General features: G+C 44.9%; 1 protein-coding gene across 5 annotated transcripts in view; it reads left to right on the forward strand.

The window, feature by feature from the left end:
• Positions 1-15,900, forward strand: part of SCHIP1 (schwannomin interacting protein 1) — a 538,791-nt gene extending 522,891 nt beyond the window's left edge. For all 5 annotated transcript variants that reach the window (XM_068280922.1, XM_068280923.1, XM_068280924.1 and 2 more), the window contains 3 exons: positions 5,459-5,582; positions 13,745-13,838; positions 15,239-15,900. In XM_068280922.1, the coding sequence (XP_068137023.1) occupies positions 5,459-5,582; positions 13,745-13,838; positions 15,239-15,290 (270 nt within the window). In that variant the 3' untranslated portion in view covers positions 15,291-15,900. The remainder of the gene's footprint in view (positions 1-5,458; positions 5,583-13,744; positions 13,839-15,238) is intronic.
• Positions 15,901-21,504: the final 5,604 nt, after the last annotated feature.

Here is a 21,504-nt window from a genome sequence, read left to right on the forward strand (position 1 = left end):
GGTTACAGACAATATTTAGGGGTGACATACAGCAATAAGACAATACAGGAATACATGCAAACCAGATTATGCAGCACAGTAAGAGTACAAGGTAATGCTTAGTCAGTCACTGAATGAGAGCATGGAGATTAGGCAAGTTGAGTTCCCTCAAGAATTCACTCAGATCCATAGGATGGGTGTACAGTAATGGAGGTGCATGAACAGGTAGGAGACATAAGGAGGAGGACCCTGCCCGAAAGGCTTACAATCTAGAGGAAACGGTAAAATCTCCTCTATGCCTCCAGTGTCCCTTTCTGTGTTACCTGTCCCCTGTGCCTTAAGTGTCTCCCTTAATGTCATCTCTGTTTTCACACACACACACACACACACACACACACACACACACACACACACACACACACACACACACACACACACACACACACACTGTGTTACCTCTCTAACACACACACACACACACACACTGTGTTACCTCTCTAAGACACACACACACACACACACTGTGTTACCTCTCTAACACACACACACACACTGTGTTACCTCTCTAACACACACACACACACACACACACACACACACACACACACACACACACACACACACACACACACACACACACACTGTGTTATCTCTCACACACACACACACACACACACACTTATTCTATACTTGCAGATTTGACTTGCCTCCCTTGTCTTCTGTAGCACATGGTTACGTGCCTGGGATGGAATTGTGCAGCCATGCTGTTGTTTACTGTCTGCTCGGTCTATTTCTGTCAGTGAGGTGAGACTGTAGCTTCTGGAAATCACCTGAGGACATGATGTCAGCTTATATCACTGGGGATGTGAGAGATGGATTTTGTAATATAGGGCTTATAGTTAACCCTGCTGGCATACCATTCCTGAAATCTGATACCACTTACTCTTCGTATGTGATGTGCTCTATGCGTCTACTGCCAATAACGCATGGTGATCCCTTGGGTGCTGGTCTTTTTGTAAACATTATTAAAACTATAGGTTGTGCTGGCAATATTGCTTTTTGGGTACTAATGTTGGTGGTGCAGCACACTAAATACTTATTATAATACAGTACATAAAATCCTCTATAATAAAACCCTAACTGCGTCCAGCAGCTGTCCCTGTGTCCCAGGTTTTTTGTTAATGCGCATGTGCGCAGTAACGGACAGCTGAACGGGACCAGGGAGCGAGGCGGGCGAGCGAGGTAGGCGGGTGCGGGCGCACGCGGTGGTTGCGTTTGCTTTGGGCGCGCGCATGCGCACTGGCGCGGCGGTGGCCGGAAAAAGACCTAGAGCCCGTCAACGGGCTTGGGTCTACTAGTATCTATATAACCCAACACGTGGCGCAATAGGATTCCTGCAAAGTATACAATTATATTGCAAATGAGATCACAGTCCAGTAACACTGCTGCATGCAAGACTTGGTGCTTAAGAGGAACTTTAACTCAGGATTGAACTTCATTCTAATCAGTAGCTGATTCCCCCTTTCCCATAAGAAATCTTTACCTTCTCTCGAATAAATTATAAGGTGGTCTGTGTGGCAGATATTGTGGTGAAATCCCTCCCACAGTGTGATGTCATGACCATGGTCCTAAACGTTTGCTGTCTGTGAACCTCGTTGCATTGTGGGAAACTGCTTTTTCCAACTGCCAAGCAAGCAGTATCTTCCTCTGTGCATAGAACTCTGAGTAACAAACATTCCGTACAGATCACCTGGCAGGATTAAAAATGTCATTACCTGTGATAAATTTCATCATGTAAATCAGATAAAGTTTTTTACAATGGGCAAATACCGACTAAATAATCTATAAATTAATATTGTAAACAATAAGCAATTTTATTCATTATGTTAGTTTCACATACGTTCCTCTTTAAGAAAGAAAAGCTCCTTCTCTCCAATGGCTGTGCTCACTCCACCTTCATAACAAGAGCAATGACATCACTGGTATTGCAGACACCTGGTACACCACCCCCTCACTGTGGGGCACTTTTTGGGTTCTATTGATATTCTTTTTGTGATGCATACACAGACAGACTCTTTTTCACACAGGAAGTTTAGACTAGTGAGCGTCTGTGTATACTGATGCCAGTTATTCTTATTTCCTGTGTTTTGTAGTGCTGATGTACTCAGTCTGCAGTGCTTTACAGACTGCATCGGAGCAGTTATATCATTTCCTGCCCATGAAAATGCTTACAGACTAATTTCACCACCATGATTTTGCTTGCAACACACATAAAAAGACCCGTTAGTTCAACGGCAGATAACTTAGAGCATATTCTTGAAGTATGAAAGCAAAATGAAGCACCCGGAGCATTCCTGGTGAAATGCAAATTAATGTCCAACCATTATGAATATGCTTTCTGTGTTGAGAGTTTAGGCTGATGTGAGTGCTGCAAGGCAGGAGTGCTAAGCATTCAGCTAGCATACAGTTCATGTCCAGCAGGAGGATGGTACTGTGCTGAGACCTGTGCTGAAGGCTGCTATCTCCCACACACTACAGGAGACTCTATATGCAGCTGACATCAGATTCTGAATAGAACATTCCTTCATTGCATCAATGGAATGGAGCTGTAACAAAAACACAATATACAGGTAGTCCCAGGTTAACGAACGAGATAGAGACTGTAGGTTCATTCTTAACCTGAATCTGTTCTTAAGTCGGAACACTGTGCCATCTCTGTCCCCTGTACCTCCTCTGTGCCTCCAGTGTCCCCCTCTGTGTCACCTCTGCCCCCTGTACCTGCTTATACAAGTTTTAAAGCAATTTTTTCTTTGATTTTTTTTTTTAATAGATTTTCTCAAAAACTACAAGTCCAATTTGAAAAAAAACCACAGAATCTATGCCGTTCGAATCGGCGGGTCATTCGTAAGTCAGGCCTTCACAAGTCGGGGACTACCTGTAGTCTATAATGTTGTTGTTGTTTTTTTTTCAAAGCTTAGTTTCAACCAGATGACATACTGCAGTGGCAACATTATACTATTGCTGATGTTATACTGTACACCTGTGCAAGCAATACAGGGTACTTGATAATTATTAGTATTTATATAGCGCCGACATTTTCCACAGCGCTGTACAGAGTATATTGTCTTGTCACTTAACTGTCCCTCAGAGGTGCTCACAATCTAAAACAAGACAAGATTACTGTAGATTAATAACATTTATTTTGCAGTTTTCTCCCGGTGGACTCAAAGTGCTTGAGCTGCAGCCACTTGGGCGCGCTCAGTAATAATGTGCAGCAAGGCAGAATTTTCTGGTAGAGTAGTGCAGCTGCACAATAGGCACACAGGCTTCATTAGGAATGCCCAGGCTGGTACAGTGTGACAGTCAGAGTTGTGCTATAAGGTCAAACGCCTTTTCTTTCTTTTATTTTTATTTACTTATTCATTTATTTTTGCCTTTCCGTACTCTGAATAGTGTTAATCGTTGCCAAACCGTTAGTTTTCCTACCCATGCTTTGACTGTCTTTAGAAGGCAGGTTTGGACTCCGTATATGCAGTTATCATATGCAGAGTGCTGGGGGGAGGTTTACATTGTACCAGGGCCTGAGACTCTATAGCTACCCCTCCTGTGAGTTACCTTACAGAAGTGTAAATGGGGAGTTTGGCATCAGCTGCTGAATATCACTGGCAAGCCAAAGTGAAAATAAAATACAGTGATGATATCTGTTACTATGGATGGCCGCACTGCATTCTGCATTATTCCTTCATAGTTTTACCTACGTCTGAAAAAGTGCTGCTGTAGCTGAAAAAAAGCCGCTATCTTTGTGCATTGTGGGACAACTCATATGCACAACAGTTGCTCACTCCAACCTGAATAATCCCAAATACCTTCTGTTTTAAAAAGGCAGATTTCTGTTTTGCATATTAATACTGTATTATTTAGTATTTATATAGCACAGGCATCTTCTGCAGCGCTGTACAGAGTATATTGTCTTGTTATTTAACTGTCCCTCAGAGGGGCTCACAATCTAATCCCTACCATAGTCATATGTCTATATCGTGTAGTGTATGTATCATAGTCTAGGGCCAATTTAGGGGGAAGCCAATTAACTTATCTGTATGTTTTTGGCATGTGGGAGGAAACCGGAGTGACTGGAGGAAACTCACACAGACATGGGGAGAGCGTGCACAAAGTGCCCTAGCTGGGATTCAAACCAGGGACCCAGCACTGCAAGGCGAGAGCACTAACCACCAGGCCACCATGCTGGATGTGTTTGTTTGGTGTGAGTGAGTGGCCCAGGACCAGCACACAGCCAGTGGAGTCAGTGCATTGCATTCTTGTTCCGGGTCAGTGACTCAGTAATGAAAACAACCATCATCAGGAAAAGCAAGGACATATAGAAACAACTCATAAAAACAACTCAAGAATAGCCATATTTGTCTGGCAAGCTCAGGGCCGTTTCTTGGGCAGTGCGGGCAGGGCGACCGCACTGGGTGCGGACCAGCAAGTAGATGAAGGGGGGCGCAGGCAGAAGGACATTACCACTAGGGAGCTGGTGACGCGCGGTGCAGCCAAATGGAAGAAGAAAGAAGATTACCAGCGCGATCACCTTCCTTGACTCCTCCTAGGCTTCCTGTGTCAGACTTCAAGTCATCATCATGTCACCACCACGTGATGACACCTGATGTCTTGTAGCGGTACTGCAGGATGTGAGTGCGTGGCACCCATGGAGAAGTCGGCTTTCCAGGCTCTCCTCGCCTGGGTGTTTTCCTGCTTCCTCCTGGATGAGCGGCTGGTCACTGGCTAGAAAGTAGGCAGATCTACTTGTGACCTATGGCTGTGTTTCTGTTTCTAAAGAGTAAGGATTCTCGAGTCCACAGGGGTGGGGGGAAGGGGGCGCAATTTTTACACCCTCGCCCTGGGTGCAATTTAGCCTAGCAACTGCCCTGGGCAAGCTACAGGCAATAACAAGCACACAGCTAATGAAGGACTAAAAAAGGCATTCGGTATATTTTATGGCCTTTCATTCAAGGCTCAGCTTTACATCAACATGTTTGTGCCACAGTTAAGTCTGATAAAATGACCGTCCCCGGCTCTCTCATTGTCTTATTTAGCAAAGTATCATGAACTATAAGGGTAATTAGGTGCATAGCAGCCACAGTGCAGCTTCATAATGAATGTGTTTGTAAACAGACATCCATTTATCCTTCTAACTGCGCTGAGAGAGTGCCTATTCAATTGATGTATAATCTCGCATTCCAACAGAAATAGCTGAATAATGAGCTTCTCTTAACATTCCACTGAAGCAAGCTCACATCCCAGCCTGTGAGGTCGGCTGGGAGGATTCAGCCTTATCACAGACTTCAGTGGCTCAGAGTTAGTTACTAGTTCACCTTTACAGAATTTGTTACAAAGGCCTCTTCTGCTACCTTGTGGCAGAATGTGATACTGCATGTAAAAGTTAAGCTTTCTTGTAACCCAGCATTCCTGTTTCTTGTAGTTGCCCCATATGCCTCACATTAGTGAATGCTTAATGAAGAGGAGCTTAAAGCCTACTGATCTGAGGGACATGACGATCGGGCAGCTACAAGTGATCGTGAATGACCTGCACTCTCAAATTGAAAGTAAGTCATGTTTTGTTAAATATGTTTGTGTTTTATTTAAAAAAATGATATCTTATGAACAAGGAGATGCATATGTCTGAAATAAGTGATATTATAAATGGTGTCTATTTTCTTTTTAGATTTATGTAATGGTTTCTGAAATGGTATTCTCTGAACCACTCCAACTATAGCCCCATCTCTCTTGCATGTCAGTAATAAAGGTCACTAAGAGCTACCGTATTTTTCGGACTATATGACGCTCCGGACCATAAGACACACCCAAGTTTAGAGGACAAAAATAGGGTAAAAAAAATACTAAACTTGTTGCATCCATGGTGCAGGTAGGGTTGCCAGGTGTCCGGTTTTAGACCGGACAGTCCGGTTTTTGGCCGCTGTGTCCTGTCCAAAAAGGCATGTTAAACCGGACAATTAAGATGTCCGGTTTTATGCCTTTTGCCACTTGCCGCCAGTAACTCCGAAACATCCGTTCATCAGCCGTTTCGGAGTCACAGAGATCATTCTGCCCGATTAGCAATAGGGATTCGGGAAGCACTACTGTGGATATGGCACCGCCCCTGTTTGTCATCACATCACAATACTGAGATCCGCCTCCAACATGGCGGCCTGTACGGCTCCGAAGTTGCGACATGGTGATGTACGACATGCCGCGCTAACTTGTGTGCGCATGCGCAGTGTCTGTAGTGAGGCTGTCTCCTGATGGTGGGAGCGGGGTTTTCCTGCAGTTTGTAATTCGGCAAAACTGTGCAGGACTCGTCACCAGCAGTATGGCGTTCAACTTCGGATCTGCTACAGGGGCCAGCACTAACAGGTAGGAAGATAGTGAGAGATGGGGACACAAAGCTCGGGGGGTGTTGTATAGAAGCAGCACGCTGTCACACATCATGCTTGTCAAACCTTATGTTACTGCTGTCTCTCAACACGATTACAGCAATTGAAATACAGTTTGATTATGAAGTCAGTGTAGCCCGTTTTGGGTAACAGGCCCGCCACCCGTCCGCCAGCGCTGCGCGACCGCTGATTCGCTGCCTGGCTTTCAGTCAAAGGCACAGCCAGCCAGCTTACGCGGCGTAAGTTACGCCAGCTTAAGTACCGCCCCCGAGCCCGCGCTTCCCGACGTTGCTACGTGTAATGCTTGTGCATTTACTGGTGAAAAGCGGTCTCTTATTATGTGCATTTACTGGTAAAAAGTGGTCTCTTATGTGCATGTACTGGTGAGGACAGTTAGTGACATGGCTATGTACTCTGTAATGTGCTGCAGAAGATGTCAGTGCGATATAAATACTGTAAAAAACATTTTTTAAAAAGCCCATTGCTTAGCCCCACTCTACATAAAAGTGCGCTTCTGACTCCGCCCCTAACTCCACCCCCTGTCCGGTTTTCTCCATCAGCCGACCTGGCAACCCTAGGTGCAGGGGCAGCTTGTGAAACTTCTCCCACCCAAGCTGTCTATCTAAACTATAGTAACACCCACCTACACTAATCCCCCTGCCCCCCAAGCTGCAATTACCCCACCTATACTAATCCCCCCCCCCCCCCCCCCCAAGCTGCAATAATCCCCACCTACACCAATCCCCCCAAAAATCATTTAGCATTCATACACTGTTATGCAAAATGGCTTCTGTAAGAATGAATTAACCATGCCTACTCAGTCAAAACAATATGTCCAGCTCCAAAGGTTCTATTACAGTCCACTTACAGCAGGGTGCGGTGGGAGTCTTAGATGTGCATTGCAAAGGGAGAAACAGAGGTGTGTGCATCTAACCAGTTTCACCTGACTTATATACTGGCTGCCTCAAGTCTATTGACTCATTCAAATTTGAAATTTAACTGACTTTCGTCTAATTAAAATGGCAGAGCGTTGCAAACGGCAATCGCCTACCAGTAGTGCAGGATCTAAGGCTAACTCCCTGACATACCTGCAGGAGTTGGCCCACGCAAATACTTGCATCTCAACAGGGGCGCCTCGTGTAGGCCTCCTTGTACCCCCAGGAAATGAAGGGCAGCGCAAACGCCCCCACAAAGCATCCACTGCCCGGGAGCGCCGCAACTGCCCCCCACAGGGGGGGGGCGAGAACGCATGAACGGCATACTCCCCAGACGCGGCCTACGCCCGGAGAGAACCGTCCACGCTGCCCCCCAAAGGATAGATGCCCTAACCTTGCGAATATTGCTTACCTGTGGTGCATATGCGCATCCTGGGTGCAAACACACCAAAAAGGGGCGAGGGGGGGGGGGGACACAGACGCACCCCCGGTGCAACACTACTGCCGGGGGACCCATCCGCGCCCCCCCCCCCCCACACCAACACCCCCAAGAAAAAAAGAACATACTGCATTGCAAAGGGAGAAACAGAGGTGTGTGCATCTAACCAGTTTCACCTGACTTATATACTGGCTGCCTCAAGTCTATTGACTCATTCAAATTTGAAATTTAACTGACTTTCGTCTAATTAAAATGGCAGAGCGTTGCAAACGGCAATCGCCTACCAGTAGTGCAGGATCTAAGGCTAACTCCCTGACATACCTGCAGGAGTTGGCCCACGCAAATACTTGCATCTCAACAGGGGCGCCTCGTGTAGGCCTCCTTGTACCCCCAGGAAATGAAGGGCAGCGCAAACGCCCCCACAAAGCATCCACTGCCCGGGAGCGCCGCAACTGCCCCCCACAGGGGGGGGGGCGAGAACGCATGAACGGCATACTCCCCAGACGCGGCCTACGCCCGGAGAGAACCGTCCACGCTGCCCCCCAAAGGATAGATGCCCTAACCTTGCGAATATTGCTTACCTGTGGTGCATATGCGCATCCTGGGTGCAAACACACCAAAAAGGGGCGAGGGGGGGGGGGGCACAGATGCACCCCCGGTGCAACACTACTGCCGGGGGACCCATCCGCGCCCCCCCCCCCCCCCACACCAACACCCCCAAGAAAAAAAGAACATACTGCATTGCAAAGGGAGAAACAGAGGTGTGTGCATCTAACCAGTTTCACCTGACTTATATACTGGCTGCCTCAAGTCTATTGACTCATTCAAATTTGAAATTTAACTGACTTTCGTCTAATTAAAATGGCAGAGCGTTGCAAACGGCAATCGCCTACCAGTAGTGCAGGATCTAAGGCTAACTCCCTGACATACCTGCAGGAGTTGGCCCACGCAAATACTTGCATCTCAACAGGGGCGCCTCGTGTAGGCCTCCTTGTACCCCCAGGAAATGAAGGGCAGCGCAAACGCCCCCACAAAGCATCCACTGCCCGGGAGCGCCGCAACTGCCCCCCACAGGGGGGGGGGCGAGAACGCATGAACGGCATACTCCCCAGACGCGGCCTACGCCCGGAGAGAACCGTCCACGCTGCCCCCCAAAGGATAGATGCCCTAACCTTGCGAATATTGCTTACCTGTGGTGCATATGCGCATCCTGGGTGCAAACACACCAAAAAGGGGCGAGGGGGGGGGGGGGACACAGACGCACCCCCGGTGCAACACTACTGCCGGGGGACCCATCCGCGCCCCCCCCCCCCCCACACCAACACCCCCAAGAAAAAAAGAACATACTGCATTGCAAAGGGAGAAACAAAGGTGTGTGCATCTAACCAGTTTCACCTGACTTATATACTGGCTGCCTCAAGTCTATTGACTCATTCAAATTTGAAATTTAACTGACTTTCGTCTAATTAAAATGGCAGAGCGTTGCAAACGGCAAACGCCTACCAGTAGTGCAGGATCTAAGGCTAACTCCCTGACATACCTGCAGGAGTTGGCCCACGCAAATACTTGCATCTCAACAGGGGCGCCTCGTGTAGGCCTCCTTGTACCCCCAGGAAATGAAGGGCAGCGCAAACGCCCCCACAAAGCATCCACTGCCCGGGAGCGCCGCAACTGCCCCCCACGGGGGGGGGGGGCGAGAACGCATGAACGGCATACTCCCCAGACGCGGCCTACGCCCGGAGAGAACCGTCCACGCTGCCCCCCAAAGGATAGATGCCCTAACCTTGCGAATGTTGCTTACCTGTGGTGCATATGCGCATCCTGGGTGCAAACACACCAAAAAGGGGCGAGGGGGGGGGGGACACAGACGCACCCCCGGTGCAACACTACTGCCGGGGGACCCATCCGCGTCCCCCCCCCCCCACACCAACACCCAGAAGAAAAAAAGAACATACTGCATTGCAAAGGGAGAAACAGAGGTGTGTGCATCTAACCAGTTTCACCTGACTTATATACTGGCTGCCTCAAGTCTATTGACTCATTCAAATTTGAAATTTAACTGACTTTCGTCTAATTAAAATGGCAGAGCGTTGCAAACGGCAATCGCCTACCAGTAGTGCAGGATCTAAGGCTAACTCCCTGACATACCTGCAGGAGTTGGCCCACGCAAATACTTGCATCTCAACAGGGGCGCCTCGTGTAGGCCTCCTTGTACCCCCAGGAAATGAAGGGCAGCGCAAACGCCCCCACAAAGCATCCACTGCCCGGGAGCGCCGCAACTGCCCCCCACAGGGGGGGGGGGGGCGAGAACGCATGAACGGCATACTCCCCAGACGCGGCCTACGCCCGGAGAGAACTTAGATGTGCCCCTCTTGTGGATTCCCAGAGCAAAGAGTGGAAACTGCAGCCAACACTATGACAGTAGCATGGTCACTGCTGATCATCCTGCCATGCAGATAAAGGAAGCAGCGAGAAGTGCCTGCTGTGAACACCCCCCACCCCTCTGTTACTCTCTATCGTTTACCTTGTACTTGAAGCCGAAGTGAGGCCTGCCTGCAGTTTCTGGAATCTGTGCCCACGGCCCCAGCATGTCTGACTTCCCGCACTCAGGACACAGGATAAAGACAAGCAGCCGGGATTGACACTAGTTGCTTCGGGAGGACACTGCACTAAAGCCCCCGATCCCCCATCAAACGCCGCTCAGCTCCAGCGTGTGTGCCGATCTAATTACCGGCAAACACTTCTGCATATGTCATTCTCTAAGCGGGCTGGTCAAACCCACGTACAGCAGGGGAGAGTGAGAGCATGGACCTACTACAGACTGGGAGTCAGACACACTGGGCTGCAGTAAGTCCTGGAGTTTCCTCCCTTCAGCTGCAAGAACTTTCAGCGCACATGCGCCGGGGTTAAAGAGAGGGGGAGGATTCACTAATTGCTGTTGACGCGGGGACACGTATCGGTACACTGGCGCCGGTCCGAATGCATTTTTCGGACTATAAGACACAGTGACTTTTTCACCCCACTTTAGGTGGAGAAAGAGTGTGTCTTATAGTCCGAAAAATACGGTAATTTGAGTGTTTTTTTAGTGTGTGTTGAGATGGGAGTCTTCTTCTAAGATTAAAACACATGCCTAGTCTTCAAACTCATTTATTGTCACATCTGCTCCTCTACCATCTACATAGGTAGGTTAAACAGAATATGAAGTGAAAATAAACTTAATGAATTGTATGTGTAGTACTGCTAAAAAAACATAGCACAGATATGCGTCTCATATTGTTTCCAGTACAGGAAGAGTTAAGAAACTTCAACTGTTATCTGTGCAAAAGTGCTTATCTGCAATATAAGCAAAAGAGCTTATAAAGTCATAGACGGCACTGTCTTTTGATGCACTTATCTCAGCTGTCTCTCATTGTTTCTTCTTTCTTTGTTTTTTCCGCAGAGAAAAGTTCAAAGGGTCACCAGCCTGCTCTGTGAAATCATTTAGAATGCTGAGTGTATTGTAGAAACTGCACATATTAGGGAATTATGCAATGTTATAAAAAAAAAGCTATATACCTGAAAATAAAAATATGACGCTATTTTCTTTGCTAGTAGTGTTCTATTAATTATCCGTACTACACAACCAGTTCATTATATCATGAAGTTTGTTTTCGATTCAGTGTCACGTTAAAAAGTACAGTACCTAAGGGGAATATGACGGTGGCGTAGTGGTTAGCGCTCTCGCCTTGCAGCGCTGGGTCCCTGGTTCAAATCCCAGCCAGGTCAACATCTTCAAGGAGATTGTATGTTCTCCCCGTGTCTGCGTGGGTTTCCTCTGGGCACTTTGGTTTCCTCCCACATCCCAAAAACATACGGATAGGTTGATTGGCTCCCACTTAAATTGGCCCTAGACTGCAACACATACACTACACAATACATACATAGACATAGGACTATGGTAGGGAATTAGATTGTGAGCTCCTCTGAGGGACAGTTAATGACAAGACGATATACTCTGTACAGCGCTGCAGAAGATGTTGGCGCTATATAAATACTAAATTATAATAATAATAAGGCTCTGTCTAAATAAGGATGTCTGGGGATTAATTAGTTAAGTAGGGGTTGAAAGTTGACCACTAGGGGGCAAAAAACATTTATTAATAGGACAAGGTCACTTTTAACTTTTGAAACTTTAAAAAAAGGTTTCAACAAATGATTGCTGCTATAGAGCACTCATTCGCTTTTGAACTGGTGCACATGAGGGAATGACGGGAGCGTGTAGGCACGGGAGCACATGTGCAGGAGTGCGCATGCATGCTGTGGCAGGAATAAGTGCAGGATATGACTCTCCCATCCTGGAATCTTTAGGGAGACAAATTAGGACATGAGAGTCATGTCCAAGAACCGGAAGTGATTAATAGTACACGTCTACCAACTTTAAAGTAATGGTCCAAGCAAAATATAAAATCAAAATTCACTTACCTGGTGCTTCCTCCAGCCCCTGGCAGCCGTCCTGTGCCCTCGCCGCAGCTCCGGTGGCTCCCGGAGTCCTTCGCTGCAGAAGCCGACCTCACCACTGCGCCTGCGCAGTACAGGCCTGATGACGTTGACGGGACCACGTGACCCGCGCCGTGGAGCACAAACGGAACCGACCCAGAAGCCGACCTGGCGAGGTCGGCTTCTGCAGCACCACCGAGAGCCACCGGAGCTGCGGTGAGGGCACAGGACGGCTGCCAGGGGCTGGTGGGAGCCCCAGATAAGTGAGTTTTGATTTTATATTTTGCTTGGATGTTTCCTTTAAGGCTGAATTCACACTTAGATGTGTCGCATTGAGTCGCATTGCGTCCCATTGAAAAAAGCATGCTGCAGCAGGACACAACTCTACACAATGCATCTAAGTGTGAATCCAGCCTCAAGTAAACCTAAGATGAATGTAGCAAAAGGGTTTATACTTACCCATGGCTTCCTACAGGCCCCTGTAGTCTGTCAGCTCCCTCAAAGTCCTTTTCTATTACTTTTTTTTCTGCCACATTAAGCCAAAATATTTATTCACATATAAAAACCAGGGAAAGTTAAAATTCCCTTTATTCTCCCAAGCAGTATGAAGACAGCAGGGAACCTGCTCTGGTCCTTAAGCTTTCACACATCTTTCATTGCATAATATTGAAGTGAGAGGGATATGGAGGCTCTGTCTGTTCAGTAAGCCAGCACTTATTCAGTAAGCCAGCACTTATTCAGTAGGAGACCTTGGGCAAGTCTCCCTAACACTGCTACTGCCTATAGAGCGCGTCCTAGTGGCTGCAGCTCTGGCGCTTTGAGTCCGCCAGGAGAAAAGCGCAATATAAATGTTCTGTGTAAATGTTCTGTGTTTTGCTATGTTTATTTCCTTAAAGTCTGTGCTAAACAACTGAATCAAATGAATGGACAGCACCAGTACAGTAGTTTGCGCACATGCTGTGCTCGATCCCGATTTTTACCAACCTCTCCTTCCTTCCGGAAAGCTACATGTAGCTTCCAGGATTGCCTTCATGTCCCCCTGCAGGAGTCAAAAACCATGAACGGGGAAGCACTGCCAAAGGTAGCCAAATGCTTTTCTGCACGCTTGCAAAAAAGCATTTTCCCAGGGACATCGGGTGGCTGGTTCAGACACCCGTCTGAACCAGCCCTAAAACAATACCAGTTGCCTGGCAGGTCTGCTGATTTTTCATGCACCAGTAGTGTCTGAATCACATACCTGGAACAAGCATTCAGAAAATATAGTCAAACTTGAGTCAAATATCTGATCTGCATGCTTGTTCATGGTCTGTGGCTAAACGTATTAGAGGATCAGCATGACAACCAGGCAATGTGCCTGGTTTGAAAGGAAATAAATATGGCAGCTTCCATATCCCCCTCACCTCAGTTCACCATGTGAAAAATGCACTTCAGTTAAATTGAGAACCAGCTCTGTTCATTTTTTTTTTATCAATTCTTTCTTTCAGGCTTGAATGAAGAACTGGTCCAGCTTCTCCTTATCCGGGACGAATTGCACATGGAACAAGATGCAATGCTTGTAGATATTGAAGACTTGACTCGGTAAAATCACACTTTGCATGCAGAACTACAGTAAAGATGAGGCAAAGCTCTATTTGAAATGTTATGCAATACTGCCATCTGCTGGAGAGAAATAGAATTGGTATAGTAAGAATGTATTTCCGTCAGTTGTAGGGATGGTCAATGAGAAGCAAATCATTTTGAGTTGATTATGCAGATTTTGTAACTTCAAAATGGACCAACCAAATCCAGTCAAGGTGGAATTTGCATACATTGACATAATCCTGCATCCATTTGGAATAAATTGCATGTAATTGACCATCCCATATTTAGCTGTTTTGCTTGCAGCAAAATGATTTCTGTTGGGAAAAATGGGATTCCTGCCCGTTAGTAACTTCCATATTTATTATTGCCACTGTGTTGTTAGATACAACCAAAAAAAATCTCTGGTCACCTATGGATATTTCATTAGAAACAAAGACACCAATGGTAAATAACAGGTTTAAAATATAAGTATACAGTATTAAAATTCTAAAAACACAGGGAGCACTTGCCTCCCAAAAAATGAAGAAATTTCACGTTCTTATTTGCAAATGAATTTTTACTTAGCACAGTTGGGCAGCAGCACGTGTTGTAGGGTTTCCTTGCTTCTTCCAACTATAGCAATGTTGTTCCAATGTCAGAAGAAGCCTGGAGCACCTCTAGGCATCTCTTTGCTTTTTAGTAGTGTTGCTGAAGAGTCTATATGGCCAGTCAAGTTCTAGTTTGTTGTGCTGGTACTGACAGCACAGTTTCCCTGCATTGTGCGGTGTATAGCAGCATGCGTTGAAAATGAAAGGCACATTTATTGCTGCCTGCATTTACATGGGTTTATATATGCTATGGCTGACAAAGGAACGTAGGTGGCTTCAAAAGTTTGCTTTTCAAAGGGATCCTTTAGTGACATGAGAGCAAGAAAGAGATAAAAAGGGGAATTTCTTATCAGTGAGGGTCACACTGTAGTCTCTTCCTGTCTATGTCAGGACTGAGTCAGCCACTTACATACCTGATATTTAACTCTTTCAGACAGAGGAAGAAAAAAAGGAACACAGCATAGTTATTTGTGTGCTAGGCACTGTACATACACATGTTTATCTCATCATGTCACATGTCACTTCGGGTATCCTTCAAACATAACATAAAACTGTGGGATATCTAAAAGTCATGTTTAAGAGCAAGAGGATAGATACAATTGTTTATCTCATCACTTTGTTTTCACTTCCGTGTCACTTTAAGTCTTTTGAGTCAACCAATAAATGATATGAGCAAGATTCCAGTTTTGGTTTGTCTTTTACTTTTACTAACTTTGTTGACCGCGCTATAAAATGATGGATTGTTAGAAAGTTTACCGCTGTAAATGATGTGTTATTATAACACCTGCACAATGTTCTCTGTTTTCACAGACATGCTGAAAGTCAGCAGAAGCACATGGCGGAGAAAATGCCTACAAAATAAAGCAAAAAGCCATTGAACAATAGGAAGAAGCTAAACTTTTATTTTGCTTTTTTTGTGGTTGTCAAAATGCTGATGCTAAAGATGATACACAAGGAAAATCAGTGTTAGTCTTTGATGTCTGAAGCTTTTTGTCCAGTGATTTGGCCTCTGCTTCCTAATTTATTTTAACTTTTTACATGTGCCACTTAATACCAGGCATTTTATTAAGAAACTATATATGTACAGTACTTATGCCATTACGGAGTATGAAAGAGAGAGATAATAGTTACAAGAGAAATGTATTTATTTTTTTCATTTGAAAATTTTAAGTTGATCAGTATTTTATCTATGATAACTACCTTTTATTCTTCACTGTAGTTCTCAAACACAAATGTTATTGACGGTGCTAAACAAGTCAACAACTACATGCCTGCCTCATCGTAAAGTTGTAGCTTTCTGTATCTTGTATAATTCAGTTCAGTTCTCAACATTTTGTGAATGTTGATTATCTGACTTCCATTTTTAGATGTGCTATTATATTATTCAATTGGATTGAAAAGAAAGGTCACCTTCAAAAGTTTTATGTATAAATATGTAAAATAAACTTTAAACATTTGTTTTGTATGTTAAAGTCTTTTGGCTGACATGATCTGTGGATTTGCTGAGTGTGTATGGATTCTGGATAAGGCAGGGACACAGGAGCTCGGGTCACATTAGCATTTAGCACTTGTTTGGGAAAGGCTCTGTCTTGCTGTGCACTTCTATGCCAATGATTAGATATGTTGTTGCAGCTGCTCAGGGTAAGACTGTCTAAAGGTGGCCATACATATATTGATTTTGCGGTTGATCGACCATGAAATTAGATAATTATGCCACAACAACCATGCACGATTGTTGATTCAACCAATTTTGGGTCGAATGTATAAATCAGCTGGAAAAATTCAGGCAGATATTGGTGATCGGTGGTAACGCCGTGCAATATTACGATAATCGACGAATGCTGCAGAACTCGTTTTGTAGAAAAAGGACTGCATGATGGATGCTGGTGCTGGGCTTCCAAGCTGTCCAACAGGACAGCCTTGCAGGCTGGACATGTATTGCACATGTATGTGATGGGGCAATAAATTCAGCACTGGTTGTTCTTTTAAGCCTGTGTGTGGACTTCTTCATACTTCTCTGCTGCAGATCTCGGACGTTGGCCCTCCAAGTGTAAAATCACCCATCCCTCCACCCCAGGACCAGTGTTATGTAAAAAGCTGGCTGCAGACATCAGGGATCTGAGCATGCTCAAACCATTCTGACCACCGGTACCTTCATAAATATAGTTGTTCGGCACAGCTGAGTAATCACTTTTTGGATCTTGGGAGAGAAGAGGGACAAAGAGCAGACAGGAGACACTATTGGTGCTGCTCTTTCCCTGGGAAAATATTTTTAATGATTTAAAATAATTATACATTGAGAGTGATTGGTCAATACACCCACATAAATGATTTTTTCTCGAGCCACATGAAGATGGCTGGGTTGTACTACCATCTACGGGTATTTTTTCCACAGCATTACGAATGGAACAGTGCCTTTAAAATTGCGGCCATAACAGGGGTGGGGGGGGGGGTTTACTCACCCTAGTCGCCACCTATGGCCGATGCTCTCCGTATCGCATTACACATCACTCTAATACTTCCTCCTTGTGGGTTTGAAGTATGGGTTTGAAGGAGGAAGTATTAGAGAGTTGGAACGTGATGGAACACATTATATAGGTGGTGACAAGGGTGAGTTAACCCTCTGCTGCAGCCATTAGTTTAAAGCATCCGTTTAAAGCATTCAGAATGCAAATTCCAAACCATGGAGCTTATACCTAGGAGAAACACAGATGCCTATAGTCTAAGTTCTAACCTGGAAACTTTTTACAGCAGGGAAACAAAAAAACTCTAAAGGTAAAGGTACACTGGTCGATTTGCCATTAGATTGACCAGCTGACAGATCCCTATCTGATCGAATCTGATCAGAGAGGGATCGTATGGCTGCCTTTACTGCAAACAGATTGTGAATCGGTTTCAGCCTGAAACCGATCACAATCTGTTGAGCTGCTCCTGCCGCCTGTCGTCGTCCCCCCCCCCGTATACATTACCTAAAGCTGGCTCCTGGTCCTCTTCTCCGCGCTGCACCCCGCACTGCATCCCAGCGTACACTGTGTCACTCCGTGACCAGGAAGTTCAAATAGAGCGCCCTCTATTTGAACTTCCTGGTCACTGCAGTGACACAGGAAGTTAATGTACGCTGGGATGGAAGCAGGAACAGAGTGGAGAAGACGCGGAGAAGATGCCCGGGAGCCAGCGTCAGGTAATGTATACCTGATCGGATCGGCCGCCGCTAGCGACGCGCTCCTTACCCGCGGGCGATCGACGGTATTTTTCCGCACAGCGCGATCGACGGACCGATCCGATTTCGGGAGGAAATCGGATCGGCGGGTGCGTTTAGAGTGAACGATTGGCAGCAGATTCGATCCCAGTGATTGAATCTGCTGTCGAAACGGCCGCAAATCGGGCCAGTGTATGGCCAGCTTTAGTCTCTTCCACTAAAATAAACGTTTTGTCACTAATGGATAGACCAGCAAAAGTCCTTAAAGGAATTCAGAGCTCCCGAAAACAAAAAGATTTATACATACCTGGGGCTTCCTCCAGCCCCATCAGCTTGGATCGCTCCCACGCTGCCATTCTCTGATGTCTGCAGCTCCGGTACTGGGTCCGTGCACGTCCGTCAGTCGGAGCCAGTATGAGGTAAGGGAAGTGCGCCCTCTACATATCTCTCCAGCAGCTGCTGGAGTGATACGCAAAGAGCGCACTTCTCCTGCATAGACTGGAGCCGACTGACGGAAGTGCGGGGACCCGGTACCAGAGCTGCAGACATCAGAGAATGGCAGCGTGGGAGCGATCCAAGCTGATGGGCCTGGAGGAAGCCCCAGGTATGTATAAATCTTTTTGTTTTCGAGAGCTCTGGTACACTTTAAAGAAGGCTAACCGGATGTTGAAATATTATAATGTACTTGGCAATATCTATAGGGATGTTTATGATCCATCAGCACATTTAGCAGGCACGTGACATGCGCTGTTTTATGCTATGTGGATTGAAGGGGTCTATGTAAAAACTTCCAGGAGATAAGTTCACCTCTACACTTCTTTTTACCTATTTTAATCATTTTACATCCAGAGCCCTTTTTTCATTCAGGGTTTCCCACACAGTTGTTCTACCACAATTTTGTCACTTCCATGTAGTATGAGGGCCAACAGATTTTTTTATACTATGAATAGAGTGTGTATGTAAGCTCTCATACTACATGGAAGTGGTAAAATTGGCCATTAAAAATTGGATGTGTGTATGCACCCTAATTCTGGACCAGGAAGTTCAACCGAACACAGGACTCACTGGTGTTCAGCAAAGCCCCATTGGGGAGCAGCATAAGGTTCTCAGGTGGTAATATGGTTCACTACTTTTAATGTTTTGGGCAATTTCTGCAGCATAAGTAGTGGAGGAAAAGAGGCACAAGGTTACATTTTTCTGTCTGAATAAGAGAATAAACAATTGTATACCTAGTTAATTTAGCTGTGGATGTTGTTCAAAGTAAAGAATTTGGAATAACCACTTCCTGTGGGTAAGTATAGTCTACATCTTAAAACACGCCTAAATCTATAATCTAATAGCTTAGTATTCAGAGGTATCGGGTGTTAAGCTTCTGCAGATAAAAAATATTGTCTTGAAATGTTTGACTTGACCAGAAACAACAGTTCAGAGACTGAGTTTGAATTCCGAAGACAGAGAGCAACCCATAGTTGAATTGTAAGATATTATGAGACAAAGGTTGTGTCTTTGGAAAGACAGGAGTAATGGGCATTTCATATTTCTGCTTTAGCTTCCTTTTCCACAACTGTATCCCCTGCCTCATCTTTTAAAAATCTTATTTTCTCAGCTGCTTTTTCACAATTATATTTTTGTAAAACTTCTTTGGATTTGGCATAGAATCATTAGCGAACAGTTTTAAATCTTTTAGTTTTTTCAGTCCAATTTCCTTTTTTTTAACAGTTGTTATTGCATTATGTATATTTAACTAATATAGCTTCCCTAGTTCCGCTGCATTACTAGATTCCCAGGTTATAATCTTGGCCAGGATGCAATTGTCTCAAAGTTTGTATGTTCTTCCTTTGAGAACTTTGGTTTCCTTCTGCATTCCAAAAACATCCCAATAATGTAATAGTTTCCTCCCCAAATTTTCCTTGCTAACATCACAATCTAATTCCTGTCACAGTGTACTATAAGTACACTGTGACAGGAATTAGATTGTGATATGTTAGCGAGTTATAAAGTATATACATAATCATCAACCGATTCAAAATATTCACTTCTTGTTTTGAAGCCTGAAATGAAGACACACACCAAACATAATTTTTGCATCAACTTCTCTGCTACACTCTGAACGTTTTGGCTACCACATGTGTGATTAACGCAACAATTTTGATTAGTTTTGCATAAAAAACAGAGACTTGATTGTGCTTTGCCAAAACACATTTTGAAGATTTTAAAGCCAAATGGAAAAAGCTGTTATGGTCAGATGAGACTCCCGTCAAAATACTTGATGACATTAACAACAAATTGTAAAGCGCCAATTCAGCTCACCATTCAAAGCAGAGGTGGAGGTGTTGGGGATGTTGTCGGGTTATTTCTCCACAGCAGGCATGTATCGGGCTAGAAGGAAAAAAGGAGGGCAAGAACTCAACCTAACACCATCCAATTTTTGAAGAGAACCTGCTGCCTTCTGACAGAAAGTTGCCAGTAGTAAAAAAAACACAAAAATGGCTTTAGTTTAGACTACATAGGGATATTAGACGATGCCTATGGTAAGGATTTGTTTGCTCGTTCCTCTGAGGGGCCACTACACGCCTGTTCAGTAACAAGTTGCTTTAGTGGGCCATAGATCTTTGCTACTGCATTGGATAACATTTGCCATTAGCAGCATCTCCTTAGTGACTTGTCAGAAATGTGTTACTAATACAAAGCATCCTATGTGGAAATGCATTTAGATAATTTTTTGGGAAAAAAATAAAAAGCCTTGATCTGTTCATGGTTATTAACTTCTACTACTTATAAATCCAAATATAAACTCAAACATCCCTTGGATATACAGCCATATGAAAAAGTTTGGAAACCGCTCTTAAAGTGGACCTGAACTCTTGCACAGGACAAAAGAAAAACAGAGAGAAATGCACCCTGTATGTATTTAGAGAGTTTAGCCTGTTTAATTCCCCCTCTTTTGTGTCTAATCACAAGTTGTAATGTGATCTCTCCCATGTGTCACATGTCTGGCACAGCAGATAAGACAGATTAGCTAATTGGAAAGCACAGGCTGTTAATACACCGTGTTCCATAATGAATCTGGCTTATCTAAATGAACATTTGGATACCTGTGACTGTGTCATGAGTGCATAAAGGGCTTCTTTCTCATCACCCTGCCATGCAGATAGATGTTCTTTGTTTAATTTGCACTGAGTTGTAGATCAATGTACAGTACACATACAGCATCTGCAGCAAGATTTATTTGAAGGTCTTTGGAGGTGATCTGTGGGTTGTCTGTAACCATTCTCACAATTCTCCACATATGCCACTACTCTATTTTTCTTGGCCTGCCAGCCCGGAGCAACAACTGTGCCTGTAGCCTGCCATTTTATGATTACGTGTCATATTTCCATTACAGTCAACACTGACTGTTTAAATTCATGATAGCTTTTTGTAGCCTTCACCTAAACCATGATACTGAACAATCTTTGTTTACAGATCTTTGGAGAGTTGATTTGAGGATTCTATGGTATCATTCTTCAGAAGAGAGCCAAAAGGCGCGTACACACCCCATACTTCAGCAAATGACGGGTTCGTCAGACCTTCCCGCTGGGCGGATGTTCTGCCGACAGTAGCACATGTGTACATGCTGTCGGCAGACTGATAAGAGGAGGGTCTGACGCTGAAGTATGGCGTGTGTATACGCCTAAAGAGAAGCACAGCTTCAAACTATTCCAAACAATTTGGCATGGCAAGTAATTAGTATTGAGCAGTCGATTAAGCAAAATTACAAGGGTGCCCACATTTTTGCACAGCCAGTTATTCACATTTGATTTAACTATACAACTAAATGCTGCTTCACCAATATTGATTTATTTGGAAAATATCACAGTACACAGATTTTATTAGG

The sequence above is a fragment of the Hyperolius riggenbachi genome, chromosome 4 (genome assembly GCF_040937935.1).
Source record: "Hyperolius riggenbachi isolate aHypRig1 chromosome 4, aHypRig1.pri, whole genome shotgun sequence".
Lineage (NCBI taxonomy): Eukaryota > Metazoa > Chordata > Amphibia > Anura > Hyperoliidae > Hyperolius > Hyperolius riggenbachi.